Source organism: Athene noctua, chromosome 3 (genome assembly GCF_965140245.1).
Source record: "Athene noctua chromosome 3, bAthNoc1.hap1.1, whole genome shotgun sequence".
In the NCBI taxonomy this organism is placed as follows: Eukaryota; Metazoa; Chordata; class Aves; order Strigiformes; family Strigidae; genus Athene; species Athene noctua.
Window position 1 is genome coordinate 44,166,390 of NC_134039.1, and position 21,869 is coordinate 44,188,258.

The 21,869-nt window shown below is 37.8% G+C and overlaps 1 protein-coding gene across 3 annotated transcripts in view; it reads right to left on the bottom strand.

The window, feature by feature from the left end:
• Positions 1-2,159: 2,159 nt before the first annotated feature.
• The window catches only part of NAV3 (neuron navigator 3), a 270,447-nt gene continuing 250,737 nt past the window's right edge, over positions 2,160-21,869 (bottom strand). For all 3 annotated transcript variants that reach the window (XM_074902825.1, XM_074902824.1, XM_074902826.1), the window contains 11 exons: positions 19,821-19,995; positions 16,255-16,352; positions 15,501-15,596; positions 15,036-15,204; positions 14,059-14,294; positions 12,022-12,176; positions 11,027-11,098; positions 10,397-10,593; positions 9,601-9,719; positions 6,708-6,911; positions 2,160-4,828 (listed from right to left, as the gene is read on the bottom strand). In XM_074902825.1, the coding sequence (XP_074758926.1) occupies positions 4,709-4,828; positions 6,708-6,911; positions 9,601-9,719; positions 10,397-10,593; positions 11,027-11,098; positions 12,022-12,176; positions 14,059-14,294; positions 15,036-15,204; positions 15,501-15,596; positions 16,255-16,352; positions 19,821-19,995 (1,641 nt within the window). In that variant the 3' untranslated portion in view covers positions 2,160-4,708. The remainder of the gene's footprint in view (positions 4,829-6,707; positions 6,912-9,600; positions 9,720-10,396; positions 10,594-11,026; positions 11,099-12,021; positions 12,177-14,058; positions 14,295-15,035; positions 15,205-15,500; positions 15,597-16,254; positions 16,353-19,820; positions 19,996-21,869) is intronic.

Here is a 21,869-nt window from a genome sequence, read left to right on the forward strand (position 1 = left end):
CATGGCCTGGATCTTAGTTAATTTATCTTTCATGACAGATTCTATTTTCTGCTTCTAGTATTATTACTCAGCAATATATTTCTCCCATGATAGTGCAACTGTAGCTCCTGCACTGCCAGACTTAGTGGTAGCATTTAATTTGTGTGACAGTATTCAGTTATCAAGAAAAAGTACTGCATGCTGAGAAACACAGTGGCTATTTAATGATAGCACAAAAAATGAGTTCTTATAAGCAAGAGCAATGTCTTAAGTACTTTACCAAAAACACTTTCAGAGGCTGCACTACCCCATTCCCGTTCCTGTTCCTGTTATGGGAACCTGGGCACTCACCAGGCAGGTCTCCAGATGGGGGCTAACAGGTAGATATGCTGAGAGAGTAGACACGTAATGATTTTGACAATTAAATGTCTTATCTTCTCCCTTAAGTAATGGCAGGTGGATAATGTGCAAAGGCTGCAGCACTGAATTATAGGAAAGCTGCACTGAGATCACTAAAGTCATCTAGTCTATTCCCCTTTCCATGTAAGATCAGCTCTACATATGTAATTTTCAACAGAAACTAATCTAATCCATCCTTGGAGATCTACAGTGATGGAGAAGCCATGTAACTCATCATGTATTTCCTATATTACACACACGTGGTTTTGTATGACATTCTGATATTCGTACCCACGTTAACTGGAATGCAAATATACCCATGACATAAGTGACCCAACAATGTAGCTGTAAAACAAATCTCCATGGAGAGTCCTAGCAGAATTCAGCAGGGGCCCATTCTTGACAAAACATCACATACTACCTTTACCTACAAACTGAAAGACAAAGTAAGGTGATGGTTAGCAGTTTTTAGAAGTCACGGAAGCTGGTGGACTGGCAAATGAGACAGATGCCGATTTTAGAGAATGATCTGAATTGTTTGGTAGGGTGGAGTGATTTGAATATCCTGTTTTAATACAGATAAATTTGCAATCATGTGTCTAAGAAAAAAAGAGCATAGTTTATACAGACAGGATTGGACAAAGTATTTCAAAATGATGAAACATGAAAAGAAGTCAGGGTCGTGGTAGATAATTAACTGAACATGAGCCTGCAGTAGGATGATGCAATTAGAAAGTGAACATTAGCCCTGAAGCCTAAGCAGGGAAAATATGAAGTAGGAGTAGGAAGGTGATATTAGTTCTGTTTATAGCAAAAGTAAAATCATCACAGGAATACCATGTGCAGTTCTCATACCCACACTTTAGAAAGGATTCTGACAAATCAAAAAGTAGTCAGAAAGTCCTTCAAAAAATGCACTGAGATCTGAAGGACATGCCTTATCATGAAAAGCAAAGAATGAGAAAGCTGCTTGACTTATCAGAAAGAAAAGCAAGGAAGACTATTACTTACATGTAAAAGATATTCTTGATTGTGGTTGGCTTTCTAGTATAGGGGGAAAAGGCATAACAAAAGACAGTTTGGGGTATTTTTCTTTTGAAAAGAGATATGTAAGATCTAACTACAAATAAAGCCCTAAAAACCAAACCCACCCAGTGAATAATTAGTCACATTGACAGCGAGGTGCTGGATGTTCTACTCCATACTGTTATGTCTAAAGGCCTTTCCAGGGATACCACAGTTTCAGGAGAAATTACAGACCTGCTGCTGACACTTATAGCTGAGGTGCTAGAAATTGCAGGATCATAATGTTCTCTTTCAGCATCAAAGTATGTGATTAGCTGACTAACATAATTCTAGTTTCTTTCTTTGAATTCTATTAAATCATACTGATGTATACCTGCTGAGGAAGTAGCTCTAAGTCCTCCAAGTTTAAAAATAAGACATAATACTGTGCCAGTTTTGCACAGATTTATCACCACTGAAATCAATAGACTTGTGTTTGAAGATAATCTTGAGAACAGGGAGACTGTAAAGTTGTTTCTGAACTCTGCAATCTGTTCCCACCACAGAAACAGTCATTCAAAAATCATACTGAATCACTGTAACTACAAACAGTACTTAATTTTGTTTCTACGGAGATTAGTTCTGCTGAATACAGAAAATGACATCCTTCAGTCTGTCATTTTGTTTATATGTTTTTATATTTGAAATAGTATCTAACCGTTAAGTGGTCCTGACTGCAAAAACACCAGACCGTGTTTTCAATAAATAATTCCACTTTAATGGCAAAGTAATAATTTAGACAGATACAGTGCGCACACCTGCAAAAAAATAAATGCAAGCTGGTTTACAAGCTAGAGGAACATTAAACCAATAGAAAATACATCATCCAGTTAAGTCCGATGACACCAAATACTTATTATTAGGGCTTTACAAAGACTACAAAACTTTTCAGATGATTTATTTCACTGTTTCTGTCTATTTACATGATATGTTACATCAAAAATGTACAAAATATAAAATGTGTACAGACAAATGTTTCACAAACAATTTCTGAGTTGTAAACTAGGTGGACTCACTGAGATGTATTGCAGGAAATTTTGTACGTTTAATATTGTGTGTTTGTGTGTTAAATACGACAGGAAAAGATTTGCCAGTTTGCTCAGAGCACAGGTACAGGAAAGAGCAGCTTTCCTTCAGTTCTTTGAGTCAGTCAAGGTGTATGCACTGACATTTTGCATCAGAAGTGGATCCAGATTTGGGGGCATGATGTTGGTCTGACTGAATCCTACATGCATAAAATCAGTTAGAGATTTATTAGGGCAATAGCACCGTGTAGGAACCTCTAGATTCAGTGATGCAGCTCAGTGCCATTTGGAAACTGCATTATCTTTGTATTACAGCGAGTGACCACAGGGCGGCCACAAAGAGTTAATAGCACCAAATACACATCCTGAAGGTAACATCTATGGAGGTGTACAGTATTATGTCTACACAATGCCAAAGCCCTTAGATACCTTCTTGTTTATATGCACCTATTTTAACCGGATGCCTCTTGTGGTAAAAGAGTGTTTCCGATTATTCTGAGCAGTTTGAATGCAATCTGATTGTAGCCTGCCGTGACATATGCACTTAAAACATTTTCAGATATTTTTCCCCCCAAAATGTATTGGCTTTGTATAGATATTGAAACATGCTGACTGTAGCATTGATAGCTCCTGCATAGTCATAACAACTGTAAGTACAGGACAAACACACCAGGTAATAACAGCTTTTAAGGTTTGCATTCTGTATTTGTTCGCAACATACAGGAAATCTCAGCAAGTGAAACATCTCTTAACACCAACAGAATAAAATACAATTTTGTTTGCTTGTTTGTTTTCGATTTGATTTGTGCAAGGCTTTTTTTTTTTTTTTTTTTTTTAAATATTTACAATACCCACCCAGTAGACTGTGCAAAACCAACCCACTTTTACAGTATAAACTCTTCCTCTTCCACAGTGGACATCACTGCTTCAGTGTTCTTTTATGATGAATTCTTCATGTACAACAATAGCAATCAAAACAACATGCTAAAACTAGAAAAAGGAAAAAAACACATATATTTGTGCTCATGCTGCATCAAGTGCATCCAGCTCTGCTGGATAAGAATTCAAAACATCTATCCTCCAAAAATTCCATTCCATGGGACCAAATGGATTTGAGCCGATTTTCTCAGCATTTAGGTGGCAGTGGAAGTGGGTTTGGGTTCCTTGTGTATTTCTGAGGGTAGGCAGAGCAATCTATTCACAAGATAAAAATATTATATAGCAACTGTTCTTTCTCCTATCTGTTACTTTAAAAAATCATGATATACAGATATGAGGCTACTGTGTTAACTGACATTTTCTCATTAGTAAATGAAGAAAAAAACAGTGTAAATTACCAATGGTTTAGGAATTAAACCAACTGTAAAACTGTTCTAGAAATCTGTTTTAAGGCAGTGAGACAGCACCATAAGAAATGTTCCTTCTTTCACTGAAAAGGCTCAAACAAATGAAGCCCTAAAAAGCCTTTAATCAGTGTTGGTTAATAATTGGTATAAAACTGTTGTTAAGGAGTGGGCAGGTGGTTAAAAAAGACCTTTGTGGTAAAAACAACTTTATAAAAACTGTGACTTGTGTACTAAAAACTTGATGGAGAGCATCACCGTGACCATGGCAGTTAGAATTAAATTGGCACTTATCCAGCATATCACAGTCATGTTTTCTGGTGATTGCACAATACTGTTTGTGCTTTCTGAGTTACTATCATCATCTTTGACTTGTTTTGGAATGGGCAGTAGCGTAAAACACAAACACCACTGCAGTCCTGTGACCAGCACCATGTGGCACAACAGAGGTTAGAAGAGAATGAGAAGACCGCATTGTTCATGCAGCACCTCAGGGTAAACTAAAGGAAAAAAAAAACAAACCAGAAGTTGCACTGTAAACTTGTACAGAGAAACAGACAGAGAGACAGAGAGAGACAGACAGAGAGAGAAAGAGGAAAAGGGCAAAAAAATATTCCAGTTTGGCTAACACGTGTGCAATCTGCTTAGATGCCCTTGGTCTAGGGCCCTTTCCAGTTGACAAATGGAGTCTCACTTGGCTCCATAGGTATTGAAATGCCTTGAAATTAAACTATTCAAGCTTTCCACTTCAATTTTTCTTCCTGACTTTGCAGTTAGGTCTCCTGCCTACCTACAACACACCATTCTCGCTCAGGGACCTCGGCGTGCTGCTTTAATACTGGCAGTGGTCTAGTGGAAACATATTTTACCATAATCCTCCACTAAGGTTTGTCCCTTTCAGAGAGTTGATTCAAGGGATGAATCCAAAATGTCGTCATGGTGGCTGGTGCTATCACTGTCACAGCTTTGTGCGCTCGAATAGTTGGCTGCCTCTTGAAGCCTCATTAGCATGTTCATCTGAAAGAAGAAAGCAATGTTTACATAGTCTTGTCTCATTTAATGCTGCAGTGAACGTGGTAAAAATTTAATTAAGCTCTTTTGCTGTACAAAGTGTGCTGGTATCTAGCTGAGGGGACAATACAAAAGGATTTCAGAAAGGGCAGAGTGTCAGCAGCTCCTTCTGGGACCCTTTTCACTGCCTTCTGGTCTTTAAATAGAAGTTTAAAGGTCCAAAGAGCCACAGGGACACAATGGAGCTGCCTGATAACTCTCTTTAATTCAGGGGTGAGACTGGCTGCAGCTGCAACACCGGCAGGGGAAGGAAGCCATATCACAGCTGGACATCTGGGCCCATATTTGGAGACAGTCAAGCTTCCAGATAATTTTTGGATGACATAGACTCACTACATTGGAAAAGCAACTGAAAACATAATCACATTAACATACCCCCTCTGCAAGAGAGAGACTGGGAGGGAGCGAGAGAGGGGTGGACTGAGGCCAGCTGCTTCATAAAAGAGTCCCATCTGCTGTTGAGAGGCTGACCTCAGCAGGGGAGCAGCAACAGATCCTCCTACCCAGGAGAGGAGAGCCCTCACATAATTTGGGGATTATTAGAACCTGAAACCCATCTAAAAAATCATCAAAAAGCAGGATTAAGCCCCAGAAAATTACTTGGATGCTTGACACCTAACTCTGTATAACGATCAGGATTTTATTTATAAAATATCCATGTCTGAGAATACAGGATATATGTGGTGGGTGTGCAATACAGCCTGCACTTGAAGTGTCCTGTTTCCACAAGAGCAGTGTCTGTCTCCCCATGAGCTCCACTGGAAGCAGGGGAAAGCTCAACTTTCTCAAGTTTCAAGCTTCTGATATTTAGTCAGATACAGATACCAAACACAGTGTGTGGGGAGCAAGGGTGATGGGACACTGAACTCAAGCTACTCAAGTATTTTCACCTTTGTGGAGATGATGCAAGCATGCTGGAAGCCTGGCCAGTACACTCACTGGCAGCCCAAATCACAGAGTCAATCACCCCAAAGCTTGTGGACTAGGAGACAGGGGATCAAATGAGTGATTTTCTACACTTCTTCAGGATGTGAAATCTGGTTTTAGATACTAAAAACCTATAGTGAGGCCAAGGAGTCATTTTCTTAGCACTGATAAGAGTTAAAGGAATTTTCCTCTGAGAAATTCCCTTTTTCTGAGGTACAGTTCTCTAAAATGGTATTTTGAATCATGATGAAAGCAGTCTATAGAGAAAGCACTATACAAGAATAGCAGTTCAATATATGCAATTTTATAGTCTGTTATCAGAGAAGGCAATGGTAAACCCAAATGTCTGGGACTGTATTTAAATAAAACAATACAGGGCATTGAGGGAAATCAACGTCTTATCTTTTAATGCCACCACACTTGCATTCCTTTTACATTAAGACTGTTACACAGTCATCAGTTATCTTCAAATGTTCTGAGCAAGGGAAGGATGGCTGTCTAATTTGCATTTCCACTAAATTCTCCATGGTAGACAAGTTAGATAATGCAAGTTTCTTAGTCCCTCATTTGCAGAATGTAGATGAAGGACTGGAAAAGTGTTTTTAGAATAAACTGATTAATAAGTTGCTGAAGAGTGGCACCCAAGCATTATAATGATGAAGACCAGACACATTTCTGGGCATGGGAAATGGAAGCAATTTAGGGACATATTAACACGATGGTGAAACCTGCCCTCCTGATACATTTTCCTTTTATTTTCAATCTTTTTAAAAAATTACAGTAGGATTCATTTTAAAAGCCTATTTTGGAACAGGTACACAGTAGTTTTATACTGTAGAGTGTACAATTTAAAATGTGACAATAAAAGACATACTGAAAAGACTTGTTTAAATCTTACCAAGGGATCCCCCTCTGTATCAGTCTGTGGAACATGCTTTGAGGTTGTTCCTTCCTTTGCTGATGCATAACCTTCATAACCAACATCTTCTGGTCTTAACTGAAGTAGTGATGGCCACTCATGCTGTAGAGACGCAGAACTCCATGGATAGGTGTCAGCTACCCACTTGGAGGGATCCTCCCAGGGTGCCCTCTTACCATACATCTATATTATGGATATAACACAGGTAAGTATCCTACAGCATTTTCAGTACCAGTTGTAATAGCAGACAAAAGTAATCAAAACCATCTAAGCCATTTTAGTAAGTGGTTTATTTTCAAATGTGCTCAGCACTCAGATATGATAAGACATTCAAAAGACCTCATCTCCATTAATGTTCCTTCAATATGCGGAGTGGCTGCAAGTTGAAAAGCACTCTGTGACTGGTGATACTTGCAGGCAACAGCGGAAGCCACAAGTTCTTGATACAATGTGAAATTAGACCTTTAGGTAATTTGCTTAAGGCATATCAGTGAAATTAACTCAGACCTATCTAAAACATTCAAGTTAATTGGATTTTGTTTGAAGTGAATTAGGAAGTGCCAGTACAGATTGTTCTCTTCTCCTAGCAAAATGTGATGCACAAGCAGACATCCATCCACACCTTAAGTCTGTTACAAGGTTAAGAGAAGAAATTAACAAATGATAGGTTTTCCCTACTACAAAGCACAAAAATGCTTATGAATCTGGAAGGACAGTGGAAGGAAGAATGAGAATATTGTAGATTTAGGAGGTCTGGTAGCTTCTTCACTAAAATGCACCCTTCTCCACATTGCTGTTTACAAAGAACATGTTAACTAAGAGCCCCTTGGTTGCTGCTTTACAGATTTGCTTTAGCTGTGACAATGACACACTGGGATGGGGAACCATTCACCAGGGATTTCTGTGATTTCTCCCAGCTCAAACAGCCTCATGCAATCCAAGGAGCAGCATAATATTGGCAGAGCATACACTCATGGAGCATTTAGATGGGCTTCACTCCTAAAGGGAGTAAAACAGTGAAGGATTTTAGTTCTAAAGCCAGAGATGAGTTGTGCTTATCATTGCAGCACCTGCTCCCAGGCACTTGCTGGATCCAGAGCTCCAGCTTAGGCAGCCAAGTTCCCTATATTATGCACAGAGATACTCAGACTCCTGCCCTATGCTGAGGCTAGACTGCTATAACAGGGGTCTGCATAAATAAACCAAGAGAAAATGTTTCTCAGGGAAGTAGCAGGCTGTAGGCAGCACTTCCCCTCATCTGAGTTTAACAGCGATTCTTTCCTGGAATCTGGAGCAAGGCTTGTAAATTCTGTGTCTGACAAGTGAGTTTGCAAAGTACCAGGCTCGAAAGGCATTTTCTACCAGTTCCTGGTTCCAGGAACATCTAATTATATCATATAAAAGATTTCTGTTTATTATTAATGTTATTATATGGAAGCCATCCAAAGCAGCTAAAAATGGGAACAGTTCGTGAAACAGTGTATTTTTTTCTATATGCTGCCATCTTCTGCTCCAGAATTGAAATTTTCATTTAAGTAGGTATCCTGTATATTTGGGAAAATACTGAACAATAAAGAATATCACTGCATTTTTATATCTGGTCTAAACAAGCACTGTTAATCTTACTGTGACTGTTACATCAGGTGTTTGGCAGTTTTTTGCACAAGGCATAAACACTCTGTAATTCCCAGAGATAAGCAGTTTTAGGAAAGTGTGAGATATTCAATAGGCAAGATTCTAAACCTCCATTGCATTATTATGTCACTATGTCAATACAAGGCGATAAAGAAACTGCAGCTGCTTACACTCTTTGACTAGTCCATAACAATCCCCTCTGCACTGTGCAGTAATTTCTTTCAGTGTCATGTGTAGCAAAAAACTGCCTTTCCACAAAACATCTTTTCAGGGGACATAGAATTGCCGTGCTTAAAAGAAAAAGACAAATAAAGATTGGAAAAAAAAGAGGATTAATTTTAAGATTTAGATTTGCTCCAAAGATGTGTAATGGTCTGAAATCTTAGCCTAAATGGGACAGTTTACACTGCTATATACAGCAAATCTATCTGTAGCCTTCTTTCTATTAAAGTAGAAGAAATGATTCATTAACAATCAATGGAACAGCTGCTAACACCTAGCTCTGGAGAGAAGACAACAGAGGGACTCATGAAGCACTCTGATCTGATGACACTATTACCTAAAATGAGAATTAGAGTTAGGAGAAAACCTTAGCCTGTATAGAGAGAGAAAAAAGAAGAAACAAAACTATGGTAAATACAAGTAGGGATGCAAATTATAAGGGCAAGAAAAGACAGACCTTCATGTTCAGAAGGGTCAAAGAGTAAATGATCTCAATCTGGTTAGATAAGGCCAGAAAACTTTTTTTTTTTTTTCTGAATGGTGAAAATATCCTTGTTCAAAAGCTTTCCTCCACAAGCCTATGTGCCTACATTTGTACATAGCTGGGAGAGGATTATACAGACCAAAGCTATTTTCTTGTACCAGTGTAAGGGCTATTAACTCTTCCATGCAGGGGTAAGCTGAGACTGTCTTGACACAGGGAGGCAATCTGAGCTGTATTTAGCATTGCTGTGAACTCTTTAAACAGGTGAAAAAGAAGAACCTTCCTCCAGTTACAGAGGAGAAACCCTCTTCATAAAATACAAGATATTCTAGTGCTGGAGCAGACAAAGCCAAATTATACATCAGAGTAAGAGCAGGTCAAAAGGAGTTCAAGGCTGATTTCTATAACCCTTCCACATATTTTCTTCTTGCAAATACAACAGCATTCATACTTGAATGCATTGGTTGAAAGCAGCTTGGAGAAAGCCTATGAAACTAATTTAAAAAAATTGCCAAGAAACAAATGACATACCTGAAGCCCTTCTCTCACAGCTTCCAGAAGATATGGCACCAGGGAATAGTTCCAGAGGTCTGTGAACCACACTCGGGAGCCATCAACATCCATAGGGCAAGGGAGGAAGAGGCGGGGACCTGAGATGTCAAGTTGTGTATTAAAAAAAAATAGAACTGCTAGTAGAACACACTAAAAAAAAAATCTTCACAGAAATAAAAAAAAAGTAGTATTGGAGCAAACTCAAGCAAAGAGAATACTAATAGAGGACTAAAATAAGGGAGCTACCAGTCTCCTGTTAGAGAGAGAGAACGATCACTTTATCCAGTTCTAGGGCCTGATGAACACTTACAAGTTTTACAGGCAAAACTATGTAAAAGGATAACTTCTTTGCTCACAAAGCTATTCCACTAAAAGACCTCAGGTACATGTATATCTGCCACCTGCTAGTTTGCTGAACTGACTGTGCAAATGTTTTTATTACTGTAATTATACTGCAGTGTGAAAGCAAGGAAAAAATTTAAGCTTAGGAAAGTTGCTATTTAGGTATTTTTTTTTTAAATTAACTTTTAAAAATTATGATCATTTACTTGAAAGTCTATAGCAACCAAGGCAGAAATACCAGAAAATACATACTCTCTCATTAAAACTCCTATTTTCATTTCAATCTTGGCAACCAAACAAATTCCCCACATTGATGTTGTACTTCCAATTTTGAGATGGAAACTTTTAAAAAGATAATATATCCTTCACTGATAATATATCTGAAATGCTCAGCATGCATCCTTATTTCAAGCCACTCCACCAATGGACTCACCAATGGTTACATCTGAAGAGCTGTGTGTTTCTAGGAAGCTGTTGAGATGATGCCATGTTTTGGGGATCCAGTCAATGATTTTGATGAGATCATTATTGCGTATGTTCTTTTCTATTTCAGTTTCAATCAGTTTCCTTCTCAGGTATCTGCCCAAGAAACCTTTAACAGGCTCTGTATGATTAGCACACAGCACCCACCTGGGTAGAAAGGATAAATGTCAAGCAGCAATGAATACCAGATACATCATCTCCTCGTAAACATATATATGAAGGTAATGTCACAAGATTGTGAGTCTTGTTAGTCAGCAAGTATAAAACTACTCTAATAAACCACATTATTGCCCACCGCTACAACACAGTTGTTAACAGGTTTCAGCAGAAATTAAAGACACTGCTGAAGATCAATGAAATGCAAGAATGGTCATCTTCAGCAACTTTCTAGGGGTGCCAGAAAGTATCTTATTTCTTTCACCATTCCCCAACACCATTCAGAGACCCATCAATACAGGAGAGACACAGAAGCTAAAATACTTTGCTGTGAGGAGACACAAGATCAATGTTTGTTGAAGAACTGGGCTGGGAAGCAGGGAGCCGTGCAAACATGGCCACAGTAAATACAGAGTGAATGTACCTGAAATTGTGATGCAGTTCCAGATTTGGTGAAGCAGAAACTCCCTGGTTCATGGTTCCAATAATATACGGACTGAAAAGAGAAAAGTAGTAGGGTTTTTTGAGGGAGAATCCATTCAGATATTCAGAGAATATTCTTTCTTCTTATCTGCACTAGGCAAATTTTAAAAGAGTCTCTGGATGTATTGTAGCTTTAGATTTAAAATATTTCTGAGGCACCCTTTTTTTTAATGTTTATTCTTGTATGACTTCCCCTCCTGCACATTTGTAGTTTACTAGTACTCATCTGTAATAAAGAAACAAATGGGGCAATCCTGTCCTCATGTACCTCATAATTTTGCAGTAGGCTTAGAGTTTTAATTTCAGAAGCCAGTGAATCTCATGAGTAAGGCGTAACATGAAGTGATTTTATGAAGGGAAGTCCCTGTGTTGGCACTTTTACAGCAGAAATAGCCAATGTTATAGGCCAGAAAGGGTTCCAGAAATCATTATTTTTATTCTTGCTTGGCAATAAAGGACAGTTAGCAAACTTCATACTACTGCACTGCTACGGGAAAGCTGTAGGAAGTGTAAGTCTGCCAGATATATAGCTGCTTCTGCACAGCATGGTTTATGGGTTCACACGTATCCCAAATTCCACTATTATAAAGTGCATTTCTTCTCGCTCTCCCATAAGCTGTCCTCATGGTACTAATGGGCTTGTGTGATCTGACAGGGTGAAAGGGATAAAACCCTAATTCATTCAAGCATTTAAATACATTCTTAAATTATGTGGCACATTTATGTCTCACTGAGATGCACAGGAGTCAAAGTGAATCAGACACCTAAGTTCTTGGCTGAAGAGGGTTAAAATTATTCAAGCACATAAGAGCTTTGCTGACAGCCTGTAGGATTGCAAGTTTCCACTGGGACATTTTATTTTGCAAAATAAGAAACAGCTTTTATAGTTTTAATAGCAAAAGGTGTGTGAAAGAGGAAAGAAGAGCTATTACCTACCATTTATTATATTTACAGTTGAGGAAACCATTGAAGATGTCACTTAGTGAACTGATGTGGTGGAGGTTATCAAGAATTATGACCACAGGGAGGTCAGCACCATTATTGTCAGCACTGCATTGCTCAGCTAGGTTTGCCAGGTATTGTCGCAGATCCTTCAGCAGAATTAACAAAAAACCCCAGAAAAGATTAACCCAATTAGACCACAGATGTAATTTCAGTGGAAAAAAAAATTTCAGAAAGATAGAGGCTGCTACAGAGTTTCCTCACTGTGGATCATTCAGCTGGATGAGCACAGGCAGGAAGACCTGCTTCTTAGAGAGGGCAACACTGAAGCCACATGCTAGTAAAAACAAAGGCACTAAACATAAGGCAAGTGACTGAAGCATACACATTCCTAATTGGTGGATACATTCCTTAGAAACCTGTTGATAAAATATCTCCAGATGAAAATAGGTTTCAACAAAACATGTAATTTCCAATGGGCTGAGATACACTAATTGTTGGACTTCCATTCTTATGAATGGCACATTAAAAAACTCCCATCAAATTACCATGCAATTTAGGCATACTGACCTGCTCCTTCAGAGAACTCCTTTCACCACTCTCACTGAAAACCTGTTTGACCTTTTGAGGATACTACATCACACCTCGTTATAAAATTTATTTTGTAAATTATTTATTTTCTAGCAGCTGTCTGTCTGCCATTTAGTGCTGAAGTAAAAGGGAGCTTTCTATAATTAAAACTTTTCATATTTTTCTCAACACCTTGTTGCCCTTGAGGGTCTGGGCTAGTCATTTTACAGCTGTATCTCTAGAGGTATCTAGTTTTGTCAGTGTTGGGAATGTTCAGAATTATGGACAAAGTTCTTATTGCCTTTTTACTTTCTGGATCAGGGATAGAAGAATTTCTCCTTTAATGGGTACATGCAATCTCTTTTTATTTCAAGAAATATTTCTGTTTGACTTTTTATGATCAGGTGTCTCTAGGGGAATATTAAGGGTTTCTTCCATGAAATAGCACCATCTGTATTATTCAAACACACTTGGTCTTTGATAATGTTGTTTTTTAATTTTTTACTACAAACTCAAAAGTTCTATATAAATCTTAATAGAAACAAAGGAAAAGAAAAAAAAAACAAAACCAAAACCCAAAACAAAACCACATACAATAAGCAATTTACCAGAAATCCAAAAACTTGCTCTTTTGTGGGACAATTTTCATTATAAATGTATATGACGTAACGAAAAAACAGAAACACATCCCCTGCCAAAGTAAATGGCATCACAAATCCTCTGTATAAAGACAGTGAAAAGTGGTGTTTTTACTGGAATGGTTCTCTCGCCCCTTTGGGATCTGTATGTTCTTCCCTCTTATGTTAACAATGATCATATGTTAACATTATGTTCTGGGTTAGGGAAGTTAGGAGTACACCTAATTTAGGACAGCAAGTGAATAGTATTATCTGTGGCTAGCACAGTAGTCATTCTAGAAGCTTGATAATCAGAGCTAATGTAAATCGATGTGAATGTGACATGATGCATGAGGCAATTTTAGTATGGTCAACTTCCCAACCGATGCACACCAGAAGCAGCGGAAGCAGTTGTATTTCTCCAGTGCTGATTAAGAAGCTGAACCCAAGACAGTAATTCAGAATCCCATTCTGAAATCTTTGCCAACAGTAGGCTACTATTATCACTATAAAAAAGCAAGTACACTAGTATAACTATGTATGCAACCTTTCTGACAAAGGAATTACAGACACTCTAAGAATGTAATTTCTATAGGAATTTGACTCTGTATCTGTCCTTAAGGTGGGTTTCCTCAAGTGAGGGAAAATTCAGACTTCCTTTATAGTGCTTCAGCAGTTGGTTTAGAACAGAAAGATCTGGTGCTGTTCCTCACTGGGATTGGAGACTGAATTCGTGTAGGAAAAATTGCTAATTGAGCAACAAAACAGTATGCCAAGTGATAGGATCTGCTCTGTATCCTCACTACAAATTTGGCAATAAGTTATCTTGTCCACTGTAACTTACCTTGCTTGACTTGTGATCTACGTTAAAAGTTGCAATTGCATCCTCAGGTTTTTTTCTGCCAGATTTAGTTATAATATATTCAGCCAGCCTGTTAGCTAAATAGGTCTTTCCTGTGCCACTGGGTCCCGACAGAATAATTCTGCGATGCTCCATCAGTAAATTAAAGTACCGCTGGGTAATGGGCTTAGGAATTAACGTGTCAAACACAAAACTGTCCAAACTGTTTTCTTCCACTCCTAGGAACAAAAGAAAAGAAAAATGGCCTGTCTTCCTCTTTGCTAAGGTAGGTATAGGTTTGTCCTAGCACCTGATGGCATCGGTGCTATGCTCAAAGCAAGGTAAGATACTTCTGTCTAAACCAAATTCTCATCAAGGCCTTCATTACCATGGAAATGTTTATATCCTCTACAGGGCCAAAAAATTAAACAGTGGTAGTGAGACGAGATGGGTGGGAGAGATTAAATCGAAGTAAATGTGAAGAGAAGACTCAGTGGGGCAAAGATAAACGTCTCAGACACTACAGGCAACCATGACAAAAAAGGTCAAAGTGACAGTCACAAAGGTTTCCAGTTGTCACATCAATGCATGTACAGTTCTTTTGAAGGCCCCCCTCCCCTCCAATAGAAAATCCCTACAAATATTTAAATGTATTGAATTTTTCCTGCAGAACTGGGTAAAGCATAAATATTTCTCATCATCTCTGTTTTGTTTTGGTTTTTTTTACCACTGTTCAGAAATTTGTACTTTGCTGTGATTTAGCAGCCAGGCAGAGAAGGACAGATATTCTTAGATTTGCCTTAAAGATGTCACAGTGTTAGGTATTGTACAATTTCATACAGAGAGTTTATGTGATAAATGAGTCCTTGAACTGGAGACAAAATACAGAAAGGTCAGGTGTAAGAAAAAAATATATCAAGGGATGGGGCACTGCAATGAAGAACTCTACAGTATCTGCAAAAATATTCTTGGAGTTTTACCTTTCAGGTTCACAGTGATGACATTATTATCTCCAACCAGATATCCACAAGGCAGCAGTTCAGGCACTTCTAGGCTATGGGCTCTAATTACGTCCCCTATACAATAACTAGCAATGCAGTCAGAGCTTAAACCCAGGCTAGTAGTCGGATCCACTCGGAAAATATATTCCTGAGTTATATGAAAACATAAGACATAAAAATAAGAATGGTTATTGAATGAAAGCAGTTTGGAAAATACTTTGATACAGGTGAAGTCACGTGGCAAGGAGATTCTTGCAGTCACATTCAATAGAGAACTGTCTACAATCACGAAAAAAAGAACAGCAACACTAAAGTTTAATCGTGGTGTTACCTATGTGTCAAAAAACAAAACAAAAATTTGGCAAGACAACCCAAAGAATACAGAATTTTTATTAAGTGAAAAAGAAAACAATTAGTAATTGAGCTAATTTTTCAGTGTCTTACCTTAAAGAGACGCCTGATTACACCATCTAAAATGTCCCATTTTGTTTTTCCGCTGACTCCAATTGACCCTATCAGATATGCATGTGGTTTTTGATCCTGCAAAGAGAGGTTTTTTGGAAACTGGACTAAAAATGGTTGTAATTAGTTTTCTGTGAAGATTCATAATTTTTCCATTGAAGAAAAGTAATATTATTTAGAATGTGACATAACAACCTTGTTAAAAATCCCTGTGCCAGAAACAGTAATATAGATTATATTACTTTGGTATGTCTTTATAAGTAAGGAAATACAGTATCTTATTCTGCTCTTTGATAGAATCTGTGTTTATAAAGAGCTGAATATAAATAAAAGTTGCACTGTATTTATTACTTTTTGTAATACAGAACATGAAAACACAACAATGCAATTCCAAATTGATTACTTCAGTAGCATATTCATAGATGCACCCTAAGGGGTCCAAGGCATAGATCTAGTTTATAACAACTTCTAAATGGAGAGAGCAAGTCTCAGAACATCCTACTACTAATTAAATTGAGAACTGGTAATGTCTGAAACACCACAAAAGCAGAAGGAGACCATATGACATTAGTCTATGTAGAGTGCTTAACTGTATTGAGCATGGATGGCAGAGAAGAGAGGATATTTCCCTTCAGCCTTTTCTGGCTGAAAATACTGAAAGAGTTGAGCTAGTATGTTGCAAGATTTTGCCTTTACAATATAATTCTGCATCTAGACCTGTGGGCAATGAACTTACCTTGGCTTGACTATAGCCCTTGTTTATAGTGACTAAAATTTTCACGCTATGACCTTCTTTGTGGAGTGCTCCATCAGTGACATCATCCAACAAAATATCTACAATAAAAGAAAGGAAGTGAAGTGATCAATCTGACAAATCACATCAGTTATATTCACATCAGCTCAATATTTGTTCAAAGGATTTTTCTGGTTAAAAAGAAAGGTTGCCATCACAACAACTTGCCTTTTCTGTTGGGGACGAAAAAAAGTTATAATTTGTTAATTTCTGAAGCAATATTAGGAGCTTTATTCATGTAGAAATGAATAGGGAATTCAGATATAAATTAATTCTTGTATTATAGTCTTGCCTTTGTTTTCCTTCTTGGAACTTGTTCAAAATTACCATACATCCACAAAGTAATGTGGTTTAAAACCTAAACTAAGTTTTTATCTTTGGGCACTCACTGTGCCATTTAGAATGCTGTAAGGAGAAAAACAAGCAATTCTTGATATGTCTGGTACTAAGTAAAATAGCATTAAATTTCTCTTTCCAGCTGATTTCTGTACACATGGCATGGATAGAGCCTTTTTTACCCCCCTAACACAGGCTTACAAACCATTTTTCTTTAGAAAACCACTTTGTAGTCTTCCAGAATATGGGACTCTCTATTCAGCCATTCCACTAAGAAAATGTTTAATTTTTTTTGAGATAAAGAGTGGTTCTGATCTGCTCTGTGCCTCTGTTTCTACCTGTTCACTAATTTCTAAAATGAGAAAGCAGGAGGATGTATTTATTTCTGAAGGCTGAACCTGCAGCTTTATTGCAAGGGATAAAACTGCTGTCTTCCTCAAGAAGTTCTCTCAGTTATTTTACTGTTAGACATTTAAACTATGAAATTAAAAGAGATTATGGATTTGCATTTTCTTCAAAGTCCAGGACAGTAATCCACTACCCTAAGTCCTGCTCATTCTTACTGTGGTGATTGAAGAAAAGCATGGACTTCACGTCATTCTCTACACAAGGTCAGATTTCACCCAAATTAAATGAGTAAGATTCAGCCACTTGCTCAGAGTAAAACCAAAGACAATTTATGAATATGACCTCAATGAATGTATTAAAAAAATAAGTCCTCATGTAACATGTTTGATAACTTACACCCAGATTTAGAAAGCAGATTCTGCTGTTCGTTTTGTTTTGGTTTTCTTTTTTTAATTGACTGAATGAAGAAGCATTTTTGTTGTGAGCTTAAACAAATCCATGTTTGTTTTATTCCAGGCAGACAGTTTTTGTGTGTCAAAAACAATGAATGTTTCACTTCACTTGTCTTGCATTTTGGCATATTTGACAAACCTTAAGAGTTTCGATAATGTCATAGTTCATCTGAAGGCAATTTACAATATAACTGATTCCCCTGTGAAATTTTTCAGTCTCTAAATGACCCTCATGTAGCCTTTTAAATACATTCTTCTGTAAGTCTTTGGGAATAAGGAACAACTCTGTGGCTAGAAAAAAATTCCACTTTCTAAGAGCTTTCCCTCTCACTGACACAAGGGGCTGAGAAGGTGCACAAGGGGGTCTAATTTCATGGTGGTGCTAATTGCTTTAATTACCTCCTGCCAGGTCTCCTCCTTAGCTGCACTATGGTGGCTCTGGCTCACTCCTCTGAGCTCTGGCACTCTTTTCATTAGATACCACAGTCTTGTATTGGTCCTTGTTTGCTGTTCTTTACTCCAGTGACTGACTGAAATATGGGTGGGTGTCTGTGACCACCAAGCCCCTTCCCAGCTTGCCACTCAAATCTGTCTGGAGGAGATGGTCACACCCGTAGGAAGTGTCAATGCATAGCTTTGGTCATTTCCAGATGACCACAGTCATTTAGAGGCACTGGTTTCCTCGAAAGTGTCAGAGCATTTTTTAATATGATGAGCTAAAGCCCTCGTTGTCTCTTTCAGCTTAGTCCACACCATGATTAACCTCCCCATATCTCAGGGACTTTTCTTCAGTAGTACACAGCTGCCACAGAAATCCCAGAAGACTTGGTAGGAAGCTGTTAGCCAAGTTCTCCGGCATGGCAACAAAATGATACTCACAATGATCAAAAAGGCTGGATTCATAATCAAATTAAATCCTCCACTCCTCATTAGGCACCCTTATTTCTTTAATTTCTTATAACCAAAATTAATTGCTTTGCATGCTAGAAAAACATTTAGAACCAATAACACAGAAAATTATATAAAGCTTATATTATGTTTAATCTTGTATCTAGACAGAGTTAGCACCAAGTGCCAAAGTGCTAAGAGCTGCTGCTCATGAAAGAGATTCTAGAATTACCATTATGAAAAAAATTCCATTTTGGTTTGTGGGTTTTGTGGTTGGTTTTGGTTTTTTTTTTTTTTTGTTTTTGTTTTTGTTTTTTTTTTTTTTTTTTAATGTGCATGGATATGTGAGCACGAACCATAGTTAAACTTTTTTTCCCTGTTTTTGCAACACAATGTTGTATACCGAGGCCCAGCTCAGGTTCATCCATGCTAAAAGTTAAACTTGGCAAAAAAGTAGGCTGGAATGTAAATAAAAAATATACCAATTTTCATATAAAATCTGATATTAACCAGAAGAAATATTCAAATTTCTGTGTAATCAATGACTGGCAAGATAATACCACTAACTGACAATCCAAATTATAGTCAGGCAGTTTGGCGCATTCCCAGCTGTACTCTTGCCTAGCCTCTTTCTACAATTTTTAGCCACATTTTTATTGCTTCCAGAGACCGCATTATACTTTCTTTGGAGTCTATGCTAATAAGCACTGTTCTGCTTCTCCTCTGTTCCTGGTTCTAATGTTAGAGACAGCACTTCTGTTTCTTGGCTACATTATCAAAACAAGTGTAGAAGCCTTATTATCATAAATTCTATGACATGGAAAATAATGTTCAGGATGTGGACCAAAGTTCTGCTTGCTTTCTCTCATTCATTGAAGATAATGAGAGTGCTTAATAAGCCAGGCAGGGTTTGGCTTCTGTGATAAATGGTGATTTGGTCCAACATAGGCTAACGAGCTATATCATATTAAAAAAATGTAAGGGATAAAGCTAACTGAGACCACCTTCTGCTCCAGCTGCAAACACAAAATGGACTTAAGGGACCTAATCAAATGATAAAAGATCTATAAACTAAAAAAGTAAGTTTCATATACTATGCTCATATTTATACCACAGGGACAAAAGAACATATCTACACAGTTGTCAAGTATACTACAACAGATACTCTCCTTCTGAAAAAAACTGTAAACTAGATGACCAAACAGTATTGTACACTAGGGAGGCAGAAAGTATCGTAGCAAGGAACTAAGCAAACATAATGAACAGTTTGCTACTATTATTCAGAGCCTTCTAAAACCTACATTTTCAAAAACAACTGTCAGCTTTCTTCCTCATCTTCATTAGTGAATATATATCTGATGTTTACTTGAGTGATATGAGGTGTTTTAATTTTAAGGCATGCTTCTTATAGTGGTCCATTAAAAGGATGAAAATAGTAAATTCTTACTATTCGATGAGGCATGCATGTGCCCAAAATATGTTTACCTGATGTAACAGATTCTGTGATGTTTAAATTATTCAGAGAAAGTCCTAGTGACTGCCTTGATGAAGAAGATGATGTGCTGCTTGAAGACTCTGATGACGGCCGGGCAGGCTTTCCAGTATTTCCAGTCTCTGCCTTTAAACGATCATTTTCAGCTTTCAATATCTCAATTTCATTCTGTATTCAAGAGAAATCAACATAAAAGCAGAGGAGGTTATTCTTTCGGAAAACCACTGGGGGTGCCTATTTTGGTGTTTGCTGCAGGAACTAACTGGTTTACCACTTTCGCTGCAGTATGTAGCACTATATATGGAAAGTATAGCACAGTCAGTGAAAACTGTATTGCCTTCACTTCTGAAATGAAGAGAAAAAACCCCTATAACCTTGTTTAACTTATGCCTCAAGACAGTTCTTAAACAACATACGTTTCAAGCTTCTGTGTTTATTGTACAGTTGACCATAATACAAGTGTGGTGAGGATTTTCCCAGCTATTCCCAGTTTTACAAACTATCTTTGATTGTCAAATATCTTAGGTAACAGTCAGTTAAGAAAGTTATTGTTAAAATCTTGGATATGTCAATGTTTCTAAAGTCTTAGAAAATTATTACTGTCATTGCATGTCAAATTTAAGCAGTAACTTCAAGGAGGAAAAATGAAATTAAAAATGGAAAATTAGAAATTGATAGTTTAACAGTTTCATAACCCTCCTTGCTATCAGATAAGACTTTCTGATCATTCAAACATGGGATTGTTCACATTACGGCCAGCAAACCCTCTTTGATGAAAACATAGAGTGACAGATGAATCAGAACAACTAGGAATTTTTTTTAGCTAAATCCTCTGTGATGCCAACTGATTATTGAATGTACAATAATAAAATGAAAACTTAGCCTGAGAACAGCCTGGTACCAGCTAAACCTAGCTTTCAGTCGCTTCACGAAGCACAGGACAAAGCAACTGCTTATTCTTGCAGATGTTTTTGCACATCAAATTTAATTCCACATTCACTAACACTCTGCTAAAAGTACTATTCTTTTATGAAGGCTGTACAGCTACAAGTAAAAACATAAGGGATAGCATCACAAAAACCCCTTCAACAGCTACAGAAAGATTAGATCACAGAGGCAAAGCTGAGGAGACAGTGAAAAGGAAGGTACAAACCAGCAAAATAGTGACAGAAGGTAATAGATGAATGCACCAGTTCAGCCTGGGGTTCAAATTAGGAGCTATGGTGAAATGAGTCATGCCATCTCCATCTACTCTGCAATTTATGTTGATTAATTACACAACTTTTAGCAGTCTTTAATTCAACTGAGTTTTAGATTTTCAAGGTTCTTTGAATTCACACAGTATTCATATTTCATTCACACCAGTCTTACTTTTCCCCCTTATCAAACCTCATCAGTTCTCCAAAATGTCACAGAGTTTGGCAACTCCAAGGTGGCTGCCTGTCCTTTTGGGAAAACTTTAGAAGTGGTGATTACCAGCAACACCATATGAACTATTTGCCTCTCCCAGCTTTGGTGAAACTCAAACTTTGGAGGCCTGTGACTACAGCAGACTCCTCCCTCTGGGGAGTTCACCTGGTTTAGGCACTCATATTCCAGTGTAAGACAATAATCAGCTGATAAGCCTTCACATCCTGTTTCTCCACCATGGCGATTAACTGTATTCTATCCCTTACAGTTCCTAAAAACTTTTTAGGGGCTCCAGATCAAATGCTTTACTTATATCTGGACAATCGAAACCCATATTTATGGATGAGTTCTTGATTATTCTTCTCCCTAAATGTTCAGTCAAATATCCCATAGCAATGTTGGCACCTAGTGGTGTGAACACCTGAGAGGATGGTGGGTACCAGAGACGTTTAAAGGTGTGGCTGGAACTGCTACAGGCATGGTTATAAACAGAGGTCTAGAAAAGACAGCAAGCACACCAAATATGGTGGTTATGAAATCAGCTGCTGTGGACATCTATACAAAAGTGCCTACAGGTACACCTGACCTAAACACTCAGCACAGAGAATTCAGCTGACAAGCCACTGGGGTTG